This window comes from Phoca vitulina, unplaced genomic scaffold, assembly GCF_004348235.1.
Source record: "Phoca vitulina isolate PV1807 unplaced genomic scaffold, GSC_HSeal_1.0 scaffold3, whole genome shotgun sequence".
NCBI lineage: Eukaryota > Metazoa > Chordata > Mammalia > Carnivora > Phocidae > Phoca > Phoca vitulina.
The window spans coordinates 16,313,918-16,335,835 of NW_022589706.1; the positions used below are offsets into that span (position 1 = coordinate 16,313,918).

Sequence of the window (21,918 nt, forward strand, 5' to 3'; positions counted from 1 at the left end):
AAGTACTACAGCGATTTTTTCTAAAAATCAGGACAGTCTCTTACATAACCCCGGTACAATTATCAAAACCAGGAATTTAAAATCAATATAATCCTGTTCTCCACTCTGCTAGTTTTATTCAGATTTTGTCAGTCTAAATAATGTCCTTTATAGCAGAAGTAAATGCTGGATAGTATGTTGCACTCAGTTATTATGCATCTTTAGCTTCTTTGAATCTGGGCCAGTTCCTCAGTTTTTTGCCTTTTATCACCTTGATGCTTTTAAAAGTATAGTTCAGTTATTTTGTTGACTCTTCCACGCTTTAAGTTTGTTATGTTTCCTCATGTTAAGACTCAGGTTCTGCATTTTTTGGCAGTAACATCCCAGAAGTGATACTGTACTTTTCTTAATGCATCATGTTAGGAAGCAGTTGAGGTCAGTTTGCCCCATTCAGTCTTTTGATACATGAAATTAGTTTACCCAGTGTCTGATCACCCCCTCTTGTGGAGGCCATAGATTTTAAGATGCATACTTTCCATATGAGATCTTCATATGCAATGTTAATGGATGCCAGTGTTGTCGCAACTCAGTCATGCCATCTGGATAGGAAGACTGATGGCTCTTGTAGATTTAACCTGGGAAAGTCCTTTCTCAGGATGGATTTTTGGGAAGGCACCCTCAACCTGGCAATAATCTTGGAGATACCTAAGAAGGCAGATGCTGAGCGCAGCTGGAGTTGGTCTCAGTCACCTTTCTTTCTGCTCTTCCTGCTGCTTTTCAGAAACTGCTACCAGATTGTTACAAAGTTCAGTTGAAATTTTTCTTTTATTGTAAAGAAAAGGTAGAATAAAAATTAAGGAAAACAGTGCTTTTCAAATGTTCTACCCAGTCCACGGAATTAAGAAGGGGAGCATGTTTCTCCACCTGATGGGGCTGCAAGCATGGTTTGTCTTTGAAGTCTACCCCTTAGGATATCTGTTCTAATAGAAACATGTTTAATAAATGTGATAGTCCAGGAGAGTACATCGTGCTCGGTTGTCTTTGTTTTAGTAGCCAAGGACCGCTGGTTACACCTCAACAGGTTTTGAGCAGTATTGTTATCAAATGTGGTTCTTAAGGTAAGAGCAAGTTCAAAACTAGAAATTGAAGTACGACAAAGGCGGACATGTCTACAAGTTGTGTGACTTAAGAGGCTCTTCTCTGCCATGGATGGAGAATGAATAAGCTTTTTACAGTAGAGATAAATTACATATTTATTTTAAAAATATTTTCAATTGGTCAGCTAGTAATCTTCAATCATATTCAGTGTAGGTACAATATTTAAGTTGGTTTTTTAAAATTTTGCATTTATTAATTACATAGAAGAACATCTTTGAATATATGTCACTGTCCATTTGTCCTAATGGCATATACGTTCCATAAAGGCATAGATTTGTGTCTCTTGTTCACTGTTGTATACCAAATACCTATACCTGGTTCCTACTAGGTGAATCAGTGACTCTGGAGACAAGGACAGAATGTTATATGCAGCCTTTTCTAATTAGCCATTCCTATTTTTTTGTGACTAAATTACTAAACAACTTGTAGTACATTTTGCTTTGCTATTCATATTATATGTTGTCATAGAATAAAGTTTCCTAATTTTCCCTCAATCAAGTACTATTTTATTTCACTATCTTAAATTGTAGGAATCCCAATACTTTCAAACTGTATAAAAATAATATACTGTTTACAGCAAATTTGGTGTAAAGTTTGGTTTAATTACGAGTTTGAATTGTTCATGCTTTCCTTCCTTCTTATTTCCTGCAAATACTGCACCAGTGTTTCTTGCCTTCATTTATTTTAATCTCATTATCCTCATTTCTGTTTAGGCAGAAATTTATGAAATACAGAAAAATAGAAATTGCTTTTAGTTCCACAACCCTAGGGCAGAAGAGTTTCCCACATGACTTGTGCTTGCTTTTCCAGCGAGCTCTGTGTTTTTAAAACTGATTTTCTAATATTGTTAACTAGGTAAAACTAGATAACATCAGGTTCTTGGGGCTTTTTTAGCAACATGTTACCAAATTGTTCTATATTCAGAAAAGATTTTTCTTGTATCCTCTCCCCCACTTTTTGATTTTTGACTTGATTTTCTCATGTGAATCATCTGTTAGGTAGAAAAGGTGTTAAGATGGTGAAGTTATGATAAAATTTTTCTCTTGTTCGTCCTCAGTACGTTTGTGGTCATGCACTTTCTTAACAGACTGGTAAATATAGAAGGAAATGTATCTGTGTTATAGGAGAAAACAATATTGCATCTCCACTGTGAGCTTAAAAAGGAAGTGTGTAATATAAGTGTAATGTGTACAGAGGTTTTTTACTTATTTGGAAATTATAATTCATTGGAGGATATCTGGGAACTACAGTACTATTTATAGGTAGGAAACACTATGTTTAATGATTGATGGTAGCTTTTTAAAAATCCTTTTACTTCAGGTATATGAAAATAGAGTAATTAACATTTTCTCCAGCTCTTCCTATTTTGAATAAAAGATCATTGTTATCTTAGAAAGGGAAAGCTAGTGAAGTTAAAGCAAAATGAATTTGCTACTTTAAAATTATACTTATGACATATATACTTTAGATCACATAAATTTTCCTGAGCTATAGTATTATAAGAGCATTGTTAGGTAAATTACATGGATTTTTGTGTTTCATTCGCCAATATGGGTCTGAGGGGAAAATACACAGAACAGAACAAGAAGGAAGGGACGTGCGTTAGGGTATAATCATCTGTATATAAGCTAACTTTTGTTTGTTACTTAAAAAGAAAAGCCAGAGTCATAACTTTTTTCCTTAAATATAAACAGGATTGATTATTACATTTAATCAAAATGACATTTTACATAATACAGCATGCATAAAATATGAGGAACTTGGTACAGATGACAACCTATACTATCAAATGATCCTACAACCTTATATTCTTTGTTACGATGAAGAATTAACTCAGTATTTTGTAAAATTAAAACCATCCTTTGGGTACTTAACGATTTAGATTATTTTTTATTGTTAAATACACTATAAACCTTACATGAAAAGCATCTTAGGTAAGAGTGGTCTAAAATTGGTTGGTCCAGCTTATTTCCGGTTCAGTTGTTAACACAGATCATGTCAGTAGACACCTTGTTTTTCTTGTACCTGCCTATCTCACCATTCCCTGTTGGGAGAGGGAGAGACAGAGCTTAGTGTTTAAATTATAATCAACCTCTGAGAAATTGATAATGGACTATAGTCATTTCTGCTGAAAAGTGAGTATTTTGAATACATGATATAAATATTACATCATGAATTTTGAGTCATTCATGTTTAAAGATGGACCTTTTTGCAGTAGATAATTCTTGAAGTTTTATGTATTAGTTATATATCAGATTAGTAGTGAAAATGGATCTTGTTAAGTTCAGGATCCATACAGTACCTTGTTATAACTTGACATTTTTCAAGTATGTAGACTTGTGAATTTTATTACATAATTAGAATTTAGTTTAATTGCAGCCTTCAGAATTTTGCATTGTGAACCTACTAAATGGATTTCATGACTTTTCTCAGAAAACCCCTTTTCTTACTCTTCCCCCATTGTAGTAGATACAGTAACCATTAGTTTTAATGAGATAAATAGGAATGTGATCACATATTCATTAAAGAAAGGACTGGGATGGCACACAACAGTTATTGGAGATGCTTTATTATATACTGAAGAAGCAATTTAATCTTATTAACATTTATAAGATACCTAGCCTTAGGATGGCACCTAGATAGAATGATGCTAAATTTTGAAGTGCTGTTCAAGCTCGGCATGCACACTGTTGAGTTCTCTTGCACATGTTTTCTATGGGGGCAGGAGTTGTACTGCATGAGCATGCTCTGTAATTGTTCACTTCATTAACAGGTATTTCTAAAAAGAGAGACAGATACTTTAATCAATATTTAGTTGTTGATCTAATTTTGAAAGCGTTTCAGAGCACCAAGGAACAAAACATTTCAATTGAGTGCAGTGGATCTCTTACTAGTCCTGTAACAAACTTATGTTAGATCTCAAAGGGTGCTTGATGATTGGAATATTAGTAGTTAGTACAAAGAGTACCGTGTCATGATCTTCATTGAAAAGCTTTATTTCATTTGTTAACTATGTCTCTCTAAAATTTTCACCATTTTAACCCCTTGAGTAGGTTCTGGCCACGTCTCACTTTCCTTCTTTTTATAAAGAGGGGAGGGGGGTGAGGGGCTGGGTTCGCCTGGTGATGGGTATTAAAGAGGGCACGTATTGAGTAGAGCACTGGGTGTTATACGCAAACAATGAATCATAGAACACTACATCAAAAACTAATGACGTAATATATGATGATTAACATAACATAATAAAATAAAATTTAAAAAAAAATATAGCTATGCTCTTACGTATATATACAAAGAAGTATTTTAAAGGCTGTCTTAAACTTCTTGGTTTTTTTGTAAATTACATCTAACCTAGTGAGGCAGTTACATTTTAGTCATATGCTGTAATGGTACATTTAATCCGCTTCAAAGGTTCAAAAAATTCTTTCTGTGGAAAAAGATGCAGGAATAGATTTTTGCCTTTAATTCCATAACCGAATTCCACAGATTTGCCAGTAGTTCAGTGTTTTAAAAGCGATGGTGTTCAGTGGCCTTGCTCATGTTCCTACCAAAACATTGTGTTTTTTGTTTCTTGGTTTTTAAAATTTAATATCCTATAGGGTAAAATCAAAGAATTAATAAATAATTCTTCCAACAAAAGCTTGGATTATTTACTCATATTCTTATGCTATTTCAAATAAGTCAGTTTTCAGTATTTCAGGGTTAACAAAAATATTCATAGTCACAGATACCCACTGTTTATAAATTGTGAGTTCATAAACAACGTCATATGGCATTAAGTTACACAACAAAATGAACTGCGTTGGATTCTAAGACTTTTATCATCAAAGTTGATAATTTTGTGGGACATCAAATACAGTGGAGAAATCTTAAGTCAGATTAGGTTTCACAACCTCTAACTGTGACTGAACAAGTCATTTAACCTGTTTATAACTGCAATCTGCTTAAAAAAGAAAACAAAATTCTGTTGGTCTTTTTCAAGGGTTGTGCTTCCACCATCTCTCCGAAGACCTCATTTCCTATTTCAGAGGAAATAGGGCATCACGTAAGAATTAGTTTCTTCTTCCTCTGTACTTACTTATCCTTGTTAGCATCCCAATTAATTCCTTTATTTCATAGCTTTGGCTTACTGATTTATAACTAAAATACAGTAATAACTACTAACATTTGTTGAGCTCTTACTGTGTACCAGGCACTATTCTATGTGTTTTCTATATATTGACACATTTAATCCCTTCAACACCTCTTTGAGGTAAACACAGTCACTGTGCTCATTTTACACATGAGGAAACTGAGGTCTAGGGAGTCAAGTAACATCAGTCACATGGCATGATCTGAATCATGGATTTGAACTCAGCCGATCTCACTCTAGAGCATTTTTCTTAACCTTCATGCTGTATCCTAACTCAAGCCTGAATTGTGCTTTCTTGTCCTTTGTCAGGCTTTTCTCTTTGCCCTCTTACAACCAGTTGAAATGCTTTTTTGTCCACTTAGCATATTTCTTTCTGAAGGGCCATATAGTATGAGCTAGTTAAGTAGACAACATTTAGGAATTTTCATATAGTTGACACAAGGTTACACTAGTTTCAGGTGTACAGTATAATGATTCAACTTCTCTCTGTGTTATGCTGAACTCACAAATGTAGCTACACTCTGATAGTATACGACACTATTACAGTATCATTGACTATATTCCCTATGCTGTGCCTTTTATTCCCATGACATATTCATTCTGTAACTGGAAGCCTGTATCCCCCTCTCCCCTTTACCCATTTTACCTATCCCCCCCCCCATACCCCTTCCCTCTGTCAAGCATCAGTTTATTCTCTATAGGTCTGATTCTGTTTTTGTTTTTAGGTTTCACATACAAGTGACATCATAGGGGTGTTGTCTTTCTCAGTCTGATTTATTTCAGTTAGCATAATACTCTCTAGGTTCATCCATGTTTTCTCAAATGGCAAGATCTCCCTTTTTTATGTCTGTGTAATATTCCTGTGTGTGTGTGTGTGTGTGTGTGTGTGTGTACACACCGTATTTTCTTTATCTGTTTGTCTGTCAGCACTTAGGTTGCTTGATGTCTTGGCTATTGCAAGTAATGCCGCAATAGACATAAGGGTGCTTATATCATTTTGAATTAGTGTTTTCATTTTCTTTGGGTAGGTACCCAGTAGTGGAATTATTGGGTCATGAGGAATATCTATTTTTAAATTTTTTTAAAGATTTTATTTATTTATTTGACAGAGAGAGCCAGGGAGCACAAGTGGAGGGAATGGCAGTAGGAGAGGGAGAAGCAGGCTCCCCACCAAGCAGGGAGCCTGATGCGGGGCTCGATCCCAGGACCCTGGGATCATGACCTGAGCCGAAGGCAGACGCTCAACCATCTGAGCCACCCGGGCACCCCTCTATTTTTAATTTTTAATTCATTATGTTGCCTTTTTTGTTTTGTTGATGGTTTCCTTTGCTGTGCACAAGCATTTTGTTTTGATGTGGTCACAATAGTTCATTTTTGCTTTTGCTTCCCCTTTCTTGGGAGGCCTACCTAGAAAAATGTTGTTTTTGCCATTGAAGAGATGGTCCTACCCGTGTTCTCTTCTAGGATTTTTATGGTTTCAGGTCTCCCATTTAGGTCTTTAATCCATTTTGAGTTTATTTTTGTCTATAATATTAAAAAATAGTCCAGTTTCATTCTTTTGCATGTAGTAGTCCAGTGTTCCCGACACTATTTATTGAAGAGCCTCTTTTCTCCATAGTATATTCTTGCTTCCTTTGTCATAAATTAATTGACCATATAAGCATGGGTTTATTTCTGGGTTTTCTGTTCTGTTCCATTGATCTGTGATCATGTTTTTGTGTTAGTGCCTAACTGTTTTTGATTACTACAGCTTTGTAATATACCTTGAAACCTGGAATTGTGATACCTCCAGCTTTGTTCTTCTTTTTCAAGGTTACTTTAGCTGTTCTGGGTCTTCAGTGGTTCCATACAAACTTTGATAATATTTGTCAACATCTAGGTTTAAATTTTAACTCTGCGTACCACTTAATTTACTTTGTGGGCAAGTTGCTTTCTACCTTTTTAAAATGAGCCCTTATGTACTTCCCAGAATTGTTTTGTAATGATTAAAGATGGTAGGGTATAAAGAATGTACAGCAAAGTTCCTGGCACATGACAAACTAAGCTCTATGCCACCTCTTGGGCTTTGAGGATTTTTCTGAGTGTTGCAGGTTGTGTGAGACTGGGGGTCTTTGATTAGTTGTTGTCATTGTTGGGTTTTGTTTGTTTGCTTTTTGCAAGGTGTCTCTAGGAGGTACCTGTCACCCTCATCTAATCATTATGCTACATGCTCAGAGTGGGTGTGTAAGGCCTATTTAGGGTGCGTTTTTTGTTTAGGAACCATTTTTAAAGTACATATTTTGTTATTTCTGGGCATGGATGGTTATTAGAGGATTTTCCTTTATGCTGTTCTTTAGTAGAGTTGAAATATAAGTCATAAAGGAGATTTCATGGTGCCTAAAAAGCTTACTACGGAATGTGTCGTACAGCCTATATATTTATTTTTTTTCTTATTTTTTCCAGAAAATTTGGTGAGCGGCCTCCACCTAAACGACTCACTAGGTAAGCGTTATATTAGTCTTTCACACAAACCTTTCATGGAAATATCAGATCCTGTCATCTTAAAAACTGTATTAGGTGCTCTTGAAAAGAAGTTATTCAAATACTGGTATCTAGATCATAAGCTTATTCCCATCCTTCCCCCACATCCTCCCTCCCCCACCTCACCAAAAAGAGGATAATAGGATATAGTTCAATGGGGAAGGTGTAAAACCTTTCAAGAATCTTGAGTATTATATAGTTAATATAAATAGGGTGACAATGTAAAGATAGCTTCCTACATCTAGCCAATCTAGCTGCATTTAGGGTAGCACCTGACGATATTTAATAAATGCTTTAGAAAAGAATTTTAAAGAAAATATAAGATTTTACTCACTTTTAAGGAAGCTATAAGTATTACATTGTGTTCTAATTTACAATACACATTTTAATTACAAATGTTAATTGAAAGTATTAGTCTTGAAAATGATTTTTAAATTTTTTAGCAATCAGCAGTTGTAAAGTAAAAGGTAGGACACCTAGTTGCACAGTTACATCCTAGAGTTAATGTTAATCCTGTATTCTTAGTATCTTTCAAGAAAATTACGTGCGTATATAAGCATATGCTCGTCTTTTTTTTTTTTTTTTTTATCTTTCTTGTCTGGCATCATACTCTACCATTGTTCTGGACCTTTTAACTCCACTTACTGTACATCTTCTACTTTGTTCTCTTTCATGTCTCCATAGTTTTTCATTGCCTTCACACTACTCCTTTAATATTTCACATTGATGACCATTGGGGTTATTTCCACGTTATTTTTATTATTAAAAAGGTGTTGCACACAAAGAATGATGGGGACATGCCAGAAGGACACAGAAAGGGAACCAGTTTGAAGAGGTTCCCTTTTAGCCAAATCATGGACGCTTTAATCCTCAAAATAAATAATGATAGTAATAGATAAGAACCAATAGAATAACATACAGTTTAAAAGTCTACACTGAGTTAAAGAAATGATCCTGTAGTAGAGGGAGAGGAATTCTTTTTCTTATAGCAGAATTCCACCTAATAAACGTAGAAGGAATGATGGAACTAGGAAGTTACACTTTGGCAACCACTACAGTGATAATTGTTTCAGGCAAAAATCATCAGTGAATGCTTAAACTATTGGTTTAAAGTCTGATGAGAAACAAATATTTACTTTGTCTCTAAGCATATCCTCACAAAGTATGTATTAATTATAAAGTGAACAATAGTAACGTGACAGTGAAAAAACTTGGCAGACACTACCTTAATGAAGTGATCTAAATTAACATCACTAGTAATGGACAAATAAACATCATGTGCATCCTGAGGAGGATGACACAATGTCATTTTTGTGATGATCCAGCCAAAAATGCATAAGCTAAATCTAAGCATAAGAAAACACACCAAACAGACACAAATGAGAGACATTCTATAAAATAAACAGCATTTGATCTTCAAACTTATCAGGATCATGAAAAAGAAAGACTGAGGAATAGCAGATTAATGAAGACCAAAAAGACATGACCCCTAAATTCAACTAAATCCTGGGTCAGGAAGAAGAATTTTTCTTTTGTTTTAAAGCTGGAGTTAGCAAATGTTTTCTATAATTGGCCAGATAATAAACATGTTAGACTTTTTGGTCCATACTGAGGCTACTGTGACTTCTCATCTCAGTTTTTATATCCCCAAATCAGCCATAGATATCAATACATAAGTGAATGGTATGTCTGTATTCCAGCTCAACTTAATTTACAGTTTCTCAACACTGCCTTCCACCCCCCAAATAAAGGACATAAAGGATGTTTGTGGGACTGTTGGCACATTTGAATAAAATCTGTATATACAAGTATTTGTATCAGTGATAATTGCATTATGCTTGTTTAAGAGCATGTCTTTGTTTTTAGGAAATTAACACTGAAGTATTTTGGGTATAAGGGCTTTAATGTCTACAATGAGCTCTTCATGCATTAGTTTAAAAACATAAATATGGTAAAATACTGATATTTAGGGAGTCTGGAGGAAAGGGGACTAGGAATTCTTTGTACTACTTTTGCCACTTTCCTGTAAGTCTGAAATTACTTAAATTTAAAAAAATTTCTAAAGACATTAAATATAATTACATGTTTGTAAATATCTTGAAGAAATTCTAAGCACGTGTGTAGACATTTTGAAAGTTACAATTTAATAGATATTTTTATTTTATTACCAGTAGTAATATATTGGTTATGGAATGACTCCTAACCATAAAATATATTTTGATGAATAAATCACTTGCTTTTAATGGATACCTCTATAAAAATAGCAATCAGTGTGATGATGATAATAAATATCATAAGGAAATTGTCCTTTCCTTTCCTTTCCTTAAATATATACAGTAATATAATTAGGTCCTGTTTACTTTATCATGATTTTCCATTTACCCTTTAAGCAATTTTCCCTGCTTGGAAAATTTTAGTAAGCTTTTCAGTCTTCTGCTTTTGGCCAAGGTGGAGTAACAGGAACTGGAATTACTCTCCAAACTGAAACTGCTATAAACCTGGACAAAATATATAAAATAACAGTTTTCAAGATACTGGATGGCAGGCAAGAAAGGACAGTGATCCTTGAGAGACAGGAAACAAGTGAGGTGAGCAGGTGGAGCCTGGTAAGCACCTTGAGCTGAAGAGATGGAGCTAGGTATCTAGAGGTTCAAGGTGGCTGGAGTTCCCAGGTCAGAGAGCTGGAGAGGAAAGAGATCCAGAGATCTGCAGAAGGTCCTCTCTTGTCTTCAGCTGAGTATTGATCAGCACACATGTGTTGGGAAATTATCCAAGGCTGGGGATTAAAAACCAAGTTGAATTAGAGAAAAAAATTCCCAAAGCTCATACTACAAACTGCTTGTTCCCAGTAGCTAAAGTGGAAAAATATTATACTTCACGATGCATCTACTAGAGTACTACTACACACAGAAGGGTTTTCCATTAGTAGTGGTGCAAAATTTGGCCAACACTAATGCTGCTCTGGTTTTACCTAACAAAATTTAAAAACAAGATTGAAAGGATCAGATTCTTTCCAAGTAACTTAAATGTATACCAGAACAAAGCTCAAGAAAATTTGCAGGAATAGAAAAATATCAAATACTCAAAAGTAAGATTTACTGAGTCTTAACATCTAATCAAAATACACCAGTCATACAAAGAAGCAGGAAAATATGATCCATATGAGGATCTAAACCAACTCTAAACCAACCCAGAAATGACATACATGATGGAATCAATGACATTATAGCAATTATATTTGTCTTCTGTATGTTCAGTATGCTAACATCAGGAGTTCGCCTATTTTTTTGTTAAAGGGTCAGATGCTAAATATTTTAGTTTTTGAGCTCCATGTAGCCTCTGCTGTAACTACTCAACTCTTGTAAAAAAGCAGCCATAGACCACATGTAAACCAATGGACGTGTCTGTACACTGGAGTACAATTTTTGTCACAAAGAGGGGTGCATCAGATTTGGTTTATAAACTGTATTGTGATTCCTGAGCTAGAGGAAAGATTGAACAAGTTAAATAGAGGACATAGAGGAAGATTAAAAAGGTATCTAAATCAAATTTCTAGAGATGAAAATTATAATATTTAAGATGAAATACACTTGATGGAATTAATTACAGGTACATGTTGCTGAAAGAAAGACTAATGAAGACATAGCAGTAGAAACTAGCCAAAATGAACATAGAGGAAAGGTCTGGGGGTAAAAAAACATGATCATAAGTGAGCTGTGGTTTATGTTCAAGTGGCTAACATCCAAGTAATTGGAGTCATCGTTTGACTAAAAGAAGAGATGAAGAAGTAACAGCTGAAGCTTTCCTTAATTTGGTGAAAACTGTTAAAACCATAGTTCTGAGAATTCAGTAAACCCAAGTGCAAAAACTGCACTGGAGCATATAGTAATCAAATTGCTTAAAGTTAGTGATAAAGAAAATGTTAAAAGCAACAGAGAAAAAAAAATACATAAAGGAATGTCTCCCTTGCTAGGGAGAAGACAGTGAAGCAAGAGCTTTAAAGTACTCAAAGGGGGAAAAAATGCAGCAACCAGCAACCTAGAATTTTATCCCCAGGCAAGACAAAGTAAAGACCTTTTTAGACATAAAAAACTGGAAAGGAGATAACAAATATTACAAATAAGTTTCTGCCAATAAATTCAACAACTTTTGAAGAAATGCACAAATTCCTTGAAACTAGTAAACTACTGAAGCTTACTCAAGAAGAAACAGATAACCTAAATAGCCCTAATATCTAAAGAAATCAAATTTGTAATTATAAACCTTCCCACAAAGAAACCTACAGGCTCAGATGATTTCACTTTTGAATTCTGCCAGACATTTGAGAAATAAATCATGCCAGTTCTTTATATACTGTTCCAGAAAGTTGGAGAGCAGGATATTCTTTCCATTTCATTTTGTTGAGGACAGCATTGCCTTGTTAAAAGCAGGGCAGAGACATTTTAAGAAAATAAAACTATAAACCAATATCCCTTACGAACACAGATGCAAAAAGTCTTAAATTTTCACAATGAAAACAACAATATGGCTTTATCTTACAAATGGAAATCAGTGTAATTCAGTATATTAACAGAACAAAAGGGAAAATCATGTGGTTATCTCAAGAGGTTTGGAAAAGCTTTTGACATTCATTCTTGATCAAAATTCTCATCAAACTAGGAATAGAAGTATTTCCTTATTCTGAAAAGGTATACCTATGAAAAAACTATATTTAACACGATACTTAATTGTGAAAGACTGAATGTTTTCCCTCAAGATCAGGAACAATGCAGGATTGTCTGTTTTTACCACTTCCATTTAACATTGTACTTGAGGTTCTAGTTAGTACAGTAAGTCCAGGAAAGAAAAGAAAGGTATCCAGATTGGCAAGAAAGAAGTAAAACTGTCTTTATTTGCAGACATCATGATCATCTATATGGAAAATCCTATGGAATCTATAAAAAAAAGCTGCTAAAACTAATAGGTGAGTTTTATCAAGGTCGTAGGAAACATGACCAACATATAAACATGAATTGTATTTTTTATATGAACAATGGGAAATTGAAATTTAATAAAAAATGCTATATTTAATAGCATCAAAAATATGTAATGTTTAGGGGAAAATCTGACACAAGGCGTACAAAAACTATACACTTGAAGACCTTAAAGTATTGTTGAGAGAGCTTGAAGTCCAAAATAAATGTTCTTGAGAAAGAAGAATCAATTTAAGATGTCACTTCTTCCCAAATTCATCTATGGATTCAACATACTACCAGCCAAATCCCAGTGAACTTATTGTAGCAGTTGACAAGCTGTTTCTAAAATTTATATGGAAATGCAGACAACCTAGATTAGCCAAAACAACCTTGAAAAAGAGCAGTAAGAAGGTAGACTTCTTGTTTTCAAAACTTTAAAGAAAGCTGCATACAGTAATCAAGGATGTATTGGCGTAAAGATAGCCAAGGTAGATCACTGTAACAGAATAATAGCCAGAAACAGTTCTCGTGATCTATGTTCTTCAATCAAAGTGCAAAGGCAATTTAGTTAAGGGGTTTTTAACAAAGGGTTCTGGAACAATTGGATATCCGTATGTCCCTACCATTTACATACACATAAACACAAAATAACTATGATCTATGTCTAGAACCATATATAAAAATTAGCTAAAAATATACCTAAATGTAAAACTTCAAATTATACAGCTTTTAGAAGAAAATATTGGAGAATATCTTTGTGACCTTGGATTAGGCAAAGATTTCTTAGATATAACACCAAAAGCACTATCTCTGAAAGAAAGAAATGGATAAATTTTACTTCATCCAAATTAGGAATAAAGCATTTGTATCCAGATTATGAAAAGAACTCCAAAAAAATAAGGAAATAACCTCTTTTTTTAAATGGGAAAATGATTTAAACAGATACTCCAGACAATGTGTATATATGGCAAATAACCATTAAAGAAATGCAAAGTAAGACCACAGTGAGAGGGCACCTGGGTGGCTCAGTCGGGTAGGCGTTTACCTTCGGCTCAGGTTGTGATCCCAGGGTCCTGGGGATTGAGCTCCACCGTCGGGGTTTCTGCTCAGTGGGATCCTGCTTCTCCCTCTCTCTGTTGCTCCGCCTGCTTGTATTCTCTCTTTCTCTGTCAAATAAATAAATAAAATCTTAAAAAAAAAAAACACCAAAACCTTAAAAGACCACAATGAGATACATGTTAGAACAGCCAACACTCATATCCTCGTGGTGGGTATGTAAAGTAGTATAACAACTTTGGAAAATAATCTGGCACTTTCTTAAAAAGTTAAGTATACTCCTACCATATGGCCCAGCCATTCCATTTTTACATATTTAGTAAGAAAAATTAAAACATAATGTGAATACAAAGACTTAAACACAGATGTTTGTGGTAGTGTTAGTTATAATAGCCAAACAGGCATAACTCAAACATCCACCAGCAGGTGAATGGATCAACAAATTGTGGAATATTCTACGATGGATTTCTATTCAGCAATAAAAGGAATGAACTGGTGATACATGCAACAACACAGATAAATCTTACAATAATTACTGTCAGGTTTCAAAAAGTAAAAAAAAAAAAATGGATATTTACTATATGATTCCATTGGTATAAAGTTCTGGGAAATGGAAACTAATCTATAATGGCAAAGCAGACCAGTGGTTTCCTGGGAACAGGGAGAGGTAGGAGGAGGGATTACAAAGAGGCAGAAAAGAAACCTGGGAATGATGACTATCTTCATCTGGATTGTGGTGATGGTGTATCCAATATGCCAAAAATTACCCAGCCGTACACTTGAAAATGAATACATTTTATTGTGTTTCAATTAAATCTCAATAAAGTTGTAAAAGATTTTATTAGTTTTTGTCCTTTAAAAATACCTTAAAAGGAATTAGCGTATCTTCTAGGGGGAGAATTCAGTTAAGCTTTTATTTCTTTTTAAATCTTTTTTAAAGAGAACGAACTTACAGGTTTTTATTCTTTATTACCTTTTTAAAAAATTATTTTTATTTTTTAGAAAGGGAGAGAGGGAGGCAGAGGGCACAGGGAGAGGGAGAATCTTAAGCAGGCTGAATGCCCAGCATGGAGCCCAACACAGGGCTCAGTCTGACAACCCTGGGATCATGACCTGAGCTGAAATCAAGAATCAGATGCTTAACTGACTGAGCCACCCAGGCACCCCTTATTCTTTATTATCAAAGCTAATACAAAGAAAATTTAGTAAAAACAGTTTGTATAAAACAGAAAATTGGATTGTAAAATCAATGACCAATTCTGATAAGAATTTAATTTTAAGCCCAAAGTAAAAATTAAGAAGTTTCCCTTTTGATAGTATAGCAAATGTAGATTTTCTCTGGTTCCTTTTAATCACATTTTCCCATTTTTCCTTTAAAGAGTTTTCTCTGTTGGAAAACTTTAGTGTCTTTTATTCTATTAAGAATGTTTCTAGGGGCATCTGGGTGGCTCAGTTGGTTAAGTGTCTGTCTTCTGCTCAGGTCATGATCCCATGAACCCCGAGTTGGGCTCCCTGCTCAGTGGGGAGCCTGCTTCTCCCTCTCCCTCTACCCCTCCCCCATCTCGTGCTTTCTCTCTCCCGCCCTCTCTCAAATAAATACATTTTTAAAAATGTTTTTAAAGGAATTTTATATCTCTTTTAATTGGGGGGAGGTAGGGAATTAATTCAGAGAGGGTCCCTTAAAAAATAAATCTTTTAAAACGACCCTATTCTGTCCTTACCCTCATCTTCCAAATTAAGCAATATTGAAAAATTGTCTTTTTATTAGAGGACAGTGTTTTGGATAGTGCTTAGAACACAGTTCTGCCTACACAAAATGTAAATTTTTGATTAAGGATAATTAACACCATGTACTACTCAGCATTACCGTGGATTCACTTTTTTTTCTTTTAAATATTACATTCTTTCAGAAACACATATATAGAAACAATTGAGTGCTAACTTACAAGGGCATCCTACTCTCTTGAAATAGTCCCCTTCATGAGACTCACAGGTATAACTGGCTGTGGATTCAAACACAAAACAGAATAACCAGACCTTGTATTGACGTAGAGAAACAGTTCTTTTATTGTGGAGGCTTATCATTTTGTCATTTAGAGCCTGGGGTCATCAGTGAAAATATTAGTTGCAATGCAACTAGGTGTCAGTCCCTCCAGGTATGCTGAATAGATCACAGCGAGTGTGCCTGTTCCTTATGTGAGAGTGTGTTTGAGCTCTGCAGTTAGGACTTGCAGCAGCACTGTAACACGTGCTTTTAGAAAACATAGATGTTATTCAACTTAAAACACCATTGTACTAAGAGACTTTGCCATTTTGTCAATGATCAGAAGGTTAGAACTGAAATTTTGAATATGATTGAGTTATAGGCAACCTTCAACGGCATGTACTCTTACCTTTCTTCCCCTCTGCGATACTGCAGACCGGTATCCACGAACTCATGCGTTTGCTTGAATTCATTTACTATCGGGATTTCTTTCATAAGGTTCTTTTTTTTTGAAGCCCTATCCCCGTTGGTCTCACTACCATACCTTTGTTCTCACTGTACTGGTACATATTCCATTACTGTCCTGGTCAAACTTTTGGAAAACTCAGTTGCCATTTGGCTTATTTTCAGGTTGCCCCAGAATAAGGAATAACATCCTAAGAGAATAGTTAAAATTTAACCTCCGTATCTGTTGTTTACTTCAACACAGGTTATATACATTTTGTAAATATTTGTGTATTAATTTTGGGGTTCTGTTATCTTTGAGTGAGCCCATATTTTTTTCTTTTTGAATCTCTTTTCTTTCTTGTCCATAGCATGCCGTTTTGAGAAGCATTTTACCAGTGCCTAATGAGAAACTCTTAAAGCAATGTATTCTTCTTGTCTGCCCTGGATTATAGTTAAAGTCATTATTTGCTATGCCTATTTATGATCCGTCCCTTTCAATTTGTGACATGAGAATCATCCATTCTTTTTTATTGACTTAGGTCAGATTAATGTCTGCTTTGGTTCTTTTCAAGAAATCAGAGGTTACTTTACATTTTATATTACAGAGTACAATATTCGTGTTTTAACCTAATTATGGGTTTTCCTTTTACTTCATCATAAGACAACCATGAGTAGCAAACACCATGTAAACTAAGTTGAAATGAAACAAATTTAGATTTATAGTAAAATAAAACCATAAAGTTAAATATACATTGATAGTAATATATATATAATATATATATTAATATATATTGCTCTATATAATTTTTAGTCAGGTAATTAGTTTATAAGTGGTAAATAATTCATGTAAAAGTGGCTGCAGCTAATATCCAACTTCACTTAGGCCAGTTGTATCTTTGTAGGGCATCTTGGGGGAAGAAGAAAATGAGCTGGAATAGGAAGGGTCCATGTGGTCCCTGGGATTCAAGGAGCCAAGTTTGGATCAACCAGGCCTAGATACCTAAGAACCAAGGTGATGACCTATCTTTCAATGTCAGTAATCCCTCCTGCTACATGTTATCAAAATCCTCAAGTCTGATTTTTCTCTACACGAGAAGTAGCGTTTCCAAAATAAACTTAAATAAATAGAAACTTAAAATAATAGAACACAGAAGTAATGTTCTATTAGTGATGTTGACCCAGTCCCTACAATGTAATGGCTTTGTCTATTTGGGAGGGAGAATAAAAACCAAGAGTTTATGAAAGGATTTGTCTCATAGCTGTGAGACAGGATTTAAAGCAGTTTACCTCTATATCAACTTTCATAGAATTTCATAGGATTATGTATGGATCATTAATTTTATTTTTATTATGAGAGGGAATGGAATGAAATTTGCCAGCATTCTCCTAGGAACATGACCTGTACTGTTGTTTGGCCTTGGTCACCAATAGATACAGAAACCTAGTGTAGCATCCTTAATGTTTCCTTAGTATTATGAGAATAGACTTTGTTAGCCCTATCCCTAGATTATCATTTTCAAAACTGGCACTTGAGGGGAAGACAAGAGATCCTGGTCTGGTCTGATAGTTGGGCCAATACTGTATTACAGATAACCTCTGTTGAAGATTTATTTAAGATTGAGTAGTCCTGCAGTGAAAGAACTGATTTTACTTTACATGAACCAGTTGCTCTAAAACTTCTTTGAGCAGAGCACTCTCAAATGCAGATTGTAACTGTTGTGGAGCTCACTTTGAGAAGTACTGTCTGTGATGATGTGAAGAACTTACCTGGGGAATCTGACAGAAATAGGGCAGCTCCATGAGTTTGTTGGGGGGGCGGGGCATGAATCTGGACACCTTTTGGCAACATTCCAGAGGAGTGGTGAGAAGAGTCCAGCAGAGGCTTCTGAGCTATCCAGGTGTCCCCAAGTCCAATTTCAAGGAAGAGTTTTATTTAATAATTGTATTAAATATCAGCCATGTGGTATACTTAATTGATTAAACAAATTAGAATGTCATTATTCATTCTGTTTTGCAACTTTTCTTTTAAAATTATCTTTCTGTTTTTTATTGCCTATGCAGGGGTCAGCAAATGCTTTTGTTTTGTAAAGAGCCAAGTAGTACATATTTTAGGATTTGAGGTCCACATGATGTTACACAGTCTCCTTTTCTTTTTCACAATCCTTAAAAAATGTAAAAGACATTTTTAGTTCCTAGGAAGTATGAAAACAGGCTGCTGACATGGTTTTCTAAAACCTGGCCTCTAGTAGTGTTTCCCAAAGTGTACTTGCAGCTCTCTAAAATGTTTGTGGCGGTGGTGTAAATGGGTTTCTTTTCTATAAGACAGTTCGTGTGGGAACTTCTATTATTTGGATTTTAGAAGTGACAGAAATCTAATTTGAGAAATAAGGGGACTGAGCCTATTGGTAGGATGACTAGACCTCCCCACTCTGTGGATCACTTCTCTCCTAGAGTAGTTGGGGCTGTGGCTGTGATTGCTCCCAGCTCATATGTCTCATATGTCCACACCACCAACACACACACACATACACACACACACACACACACACTGTAAATCACATATTAGTCACACACACACACTGTAAATCACCTATTAGTCCCTTGGCCCAAGCATGGAGGTAAATGAGTGTGGAGTAAGGGGCTCTTTTACAGAAGAATGGGAATTAGCACCATAAGAACATTTTTTTTAAACGAATTTTGTTTGCAGTATAAAAAGGTTCAAATTTTAAAGGAAAACACAGCCAAAAAGGGGACAAATACAATGACAAGCAGTTTGAACATACTAACCTAGCATGGCACTTGCCATTATTTCATGTTAATAAAAATATTGATAAAAATAAAATTTTCCACTTTTCTAAAGCTTCCGTGTTTTGAGTAAGCAGATTCTTTCAAAAGTAGTTGCTACACGGTGTTCTTCAAATAATTTTTAATTGGTTTTTATTCAGAATGAATATTTTATGTTCTAAGGAATCATTAAATGAAATAACAAAGAATATACTTCAAACTTGTTAGAATAGTAACTCTTCCAAGAAATTATGAGTTTTAACTTTGTCATTCTTTTTAACAATTCAATAATACAGAGTAATAATTTTACTAGTAAGAGTCTTACAATACCTACATTATGTTTTCCAATGATAAAATTTCCCTTATTCTTTTTTTAAAAAGACAATGGGTGATTTTGCCATTTTATTGAAATACTTTTGACTTTTTCTAAACCAGTCAGTGGGTTTCTTTTTTTTTTTTTTTTTAAAGATTTTATTTATTTATTTGAGACAGAGAGAATGAGAGAGAGAGAGCATGAGAAGGGGGAGGGTCAGAGGGAGAAGCAGGCTCCCTGCCGAGCAGGGAGCCCGATGCGGGACTCGATCCAGGGACTCCAGGATCATGACCTGAGCCGAAGGCAGTCGCTTAACCAACTGAGCCACCCAGGCGCCCACCAGTCAGTGGGTTTCAACCCAGGTGACCTCCCCCTTGTACCCAGCTCACATTTGCCAGTATCTGGAGACAGTTTTGGTTGTCACAGTTTGAGGAAGGGTGCTGCTGGCTTCAGACGGGTAGAAGCTAGAACTCCGGTGCACAGAACAGTCTCCTCATAGCACAGGATTATTTTGCCCAGGGTGTCAGCAGTGCTGAAACTGAAACCCCATTCTGTTGGTGAAACCCTACTCTATTTGGATGAAAGGCACATGGGCTCTCATTCTTTGGGCTTTATTATTTAATTGGTTTTTTTTTAAAGATTTTATTTATTTATTTGACAGATAGATACATAGCAAGAGAGGAAACACAAAGAGGGGGAGTGGGAGAGGGAGAAGCAGGCTTCCCGCCGAGCAGGGAGCCCGATGCGGGGCTCGATCCCAGGACCCTGGGATCATGACCTGAGCCGAAGGCAGATGCTTAACAACTGAGCCACCCAGGCGCCCCTTAATTGTGTTTCTTTAGAGTGTATCGTCTTTGTTATGGCTCCTTAAGAATGCTGGAAGAAATGATCAAGCTTTAATTACCAGAGAACATAATTTTAATGGGTTTGATGTTCTATTAAGGAAGCAAAGGTGTTTTTTTTTCCTTGTTGAAAGAAGCTATTTGGCAAATTAGTTACAAGACAACTATTAATGGTTATCTGAAGGTTCTTGTTGCTTTTTCAAGAATCCGTATTATAAATATGAAGGGAGAGGATGAAAACTGGAGCTGTCATCTTGCACTCACCATAAATAACTTGAGATCTGAAATCTTTTGTCACAATCATAATTGTACACAGCTGCTTTCAATACAAGCAACTAGCATGATGGCCAGTGCCAGGATAGAACAGGCTCTCAATAAATCTTTAATGGGAAGATGGATAAATGTAAGGTTTACCTGTCATGGCCACAGATAGTGTGCCTTGCAAGTCAGGTGACATGCCTGATCATTTACCTGCAGGCCCTTTTCAAGTTTGCTCTCAAACTTCAGTGGAAGTACTGCCACGCCTTGCCTCCTCTTCTGAGAGTATAATAGTAATAGTAGGAAAGTTTACTGACACTTGGTATAAGTTAGTTGGGCTAACTTACTTAAAATATATAGGTACACTTCTATCTTACAGGTAAGAAAACTGCGTGTGTGTTTCACAGCAAAGCTGTGCTTTTAACTGTTGCAAAGAATCTGATAGTATAATTTCGTCCTTGAGAGTTGGACTACCTCAGTTTGAATTCTGGGTGTTTATTATCCTCTTGAGAAAGTTACTTAACCTCTCCCCCCGTTCTAAAATATGCCTAATAGTGTGTCTTAAAGAGTTCGTGGTTTGTTTGGAAAGACAAGAAGAAAGACATGAAATCTGACAGACATACCAAGTAATTGCTAAATGATATAATAGAAATTTTAGATGTAAATAGATTATAGGGGGTGAAATATACTTAAAATTGCTACTTAAAATTTTTCTTTAAAAAAAAATTTTTTTTTTCTTTTCAAGTATATAGCAACTTTTCAAGTTTCTATGCCAAGAACTGGACTTCTCCACCAGTTTTGTGAAGATACTGGCCTTCTGACTTTGCTCTTGGTTTCTTGTCCACCCTGAACTCTATGATTAATAATCACCTGAGTAACACCTCAAATACCTTATCATCATTATCCTTTCCAGGCTGTACCTCTTATCCAGTACCCAGCAGTTTTGAGAATATGCTCTCTGTATTCCCAGCTTTGGAGTGCTAGAGGGAATTGGCACCATCATTTATGGATTCTACCATTAGCTAGCTGGTCCTTTGATGGTGATCTTCAGTCATTTTACTTGTCCATTGTCGGCTGCTCTTTGCCATTCCTTTGAGGGTGTTTCCAGATATTTATGGCTCTTTTCTTACCATTAGATGTTACAGTGGCTTCTCATTTTACAAATAATTTGTAAAAGGTATTCTGTTAGCTGGCATCCATTAGACTTCTTGCTAAAAATGAGCTGACCTTGACCTCTGCAGCATCTCACCTTTTGATTCTTACCCTCTTTCAAGGTTGTCTCCTTCCATAGCATCTAATAAACAGTCTCGTTTCTACCCCTTTCTGGTTCTTCACCATTTCCTTTTATACATTTTCTTCTTGACTCTCCTGTCACTGTGCTTTCTTTCTGGGAGATTTCATTCACTGTGGTGGCTTCATGTGTGAACTATATACCAGCAGACCCCACTTTTGTTCCCCAGACCTATCGCTGGAACTGCAGATGGGAATTT

General features: G+C 35.5%; 1 protein-coding gene across 10 annotated transcripts in view; it reads left to right on the top strand.

The window, feature by feature from the left end:
* RBPJ (recombination signal binding protein for immunoglobulin kappa J region) overlaps positions 1-21,918 on the top strand; it is a 217,247-nt gene that overhangs the window by 168,658 nt on the left and 26,671 nt on the right. For 7 of the 10 annotated variants that reach the window (XM_032400128.1, XM_032400126.1, XM_032400136.1 and 4 more), the window contains one exon: positions 7,712-7,750. In XM_032400128.1, the coding sequence (XP_032256019.1) occupies positions 7,712-7,750 (39 nt within the window). Of the gene's footprint in view, positions 1-5,119; positions 5,183-7,711; positions 7,751-12,687; positions 12,753-21,918 lie in introns of all 10 variants that reach the window. The other 3 variants (XM_032400130.1, XM_032400131.1, XM_032400135.1) reach the window with 2 other exon arrangements.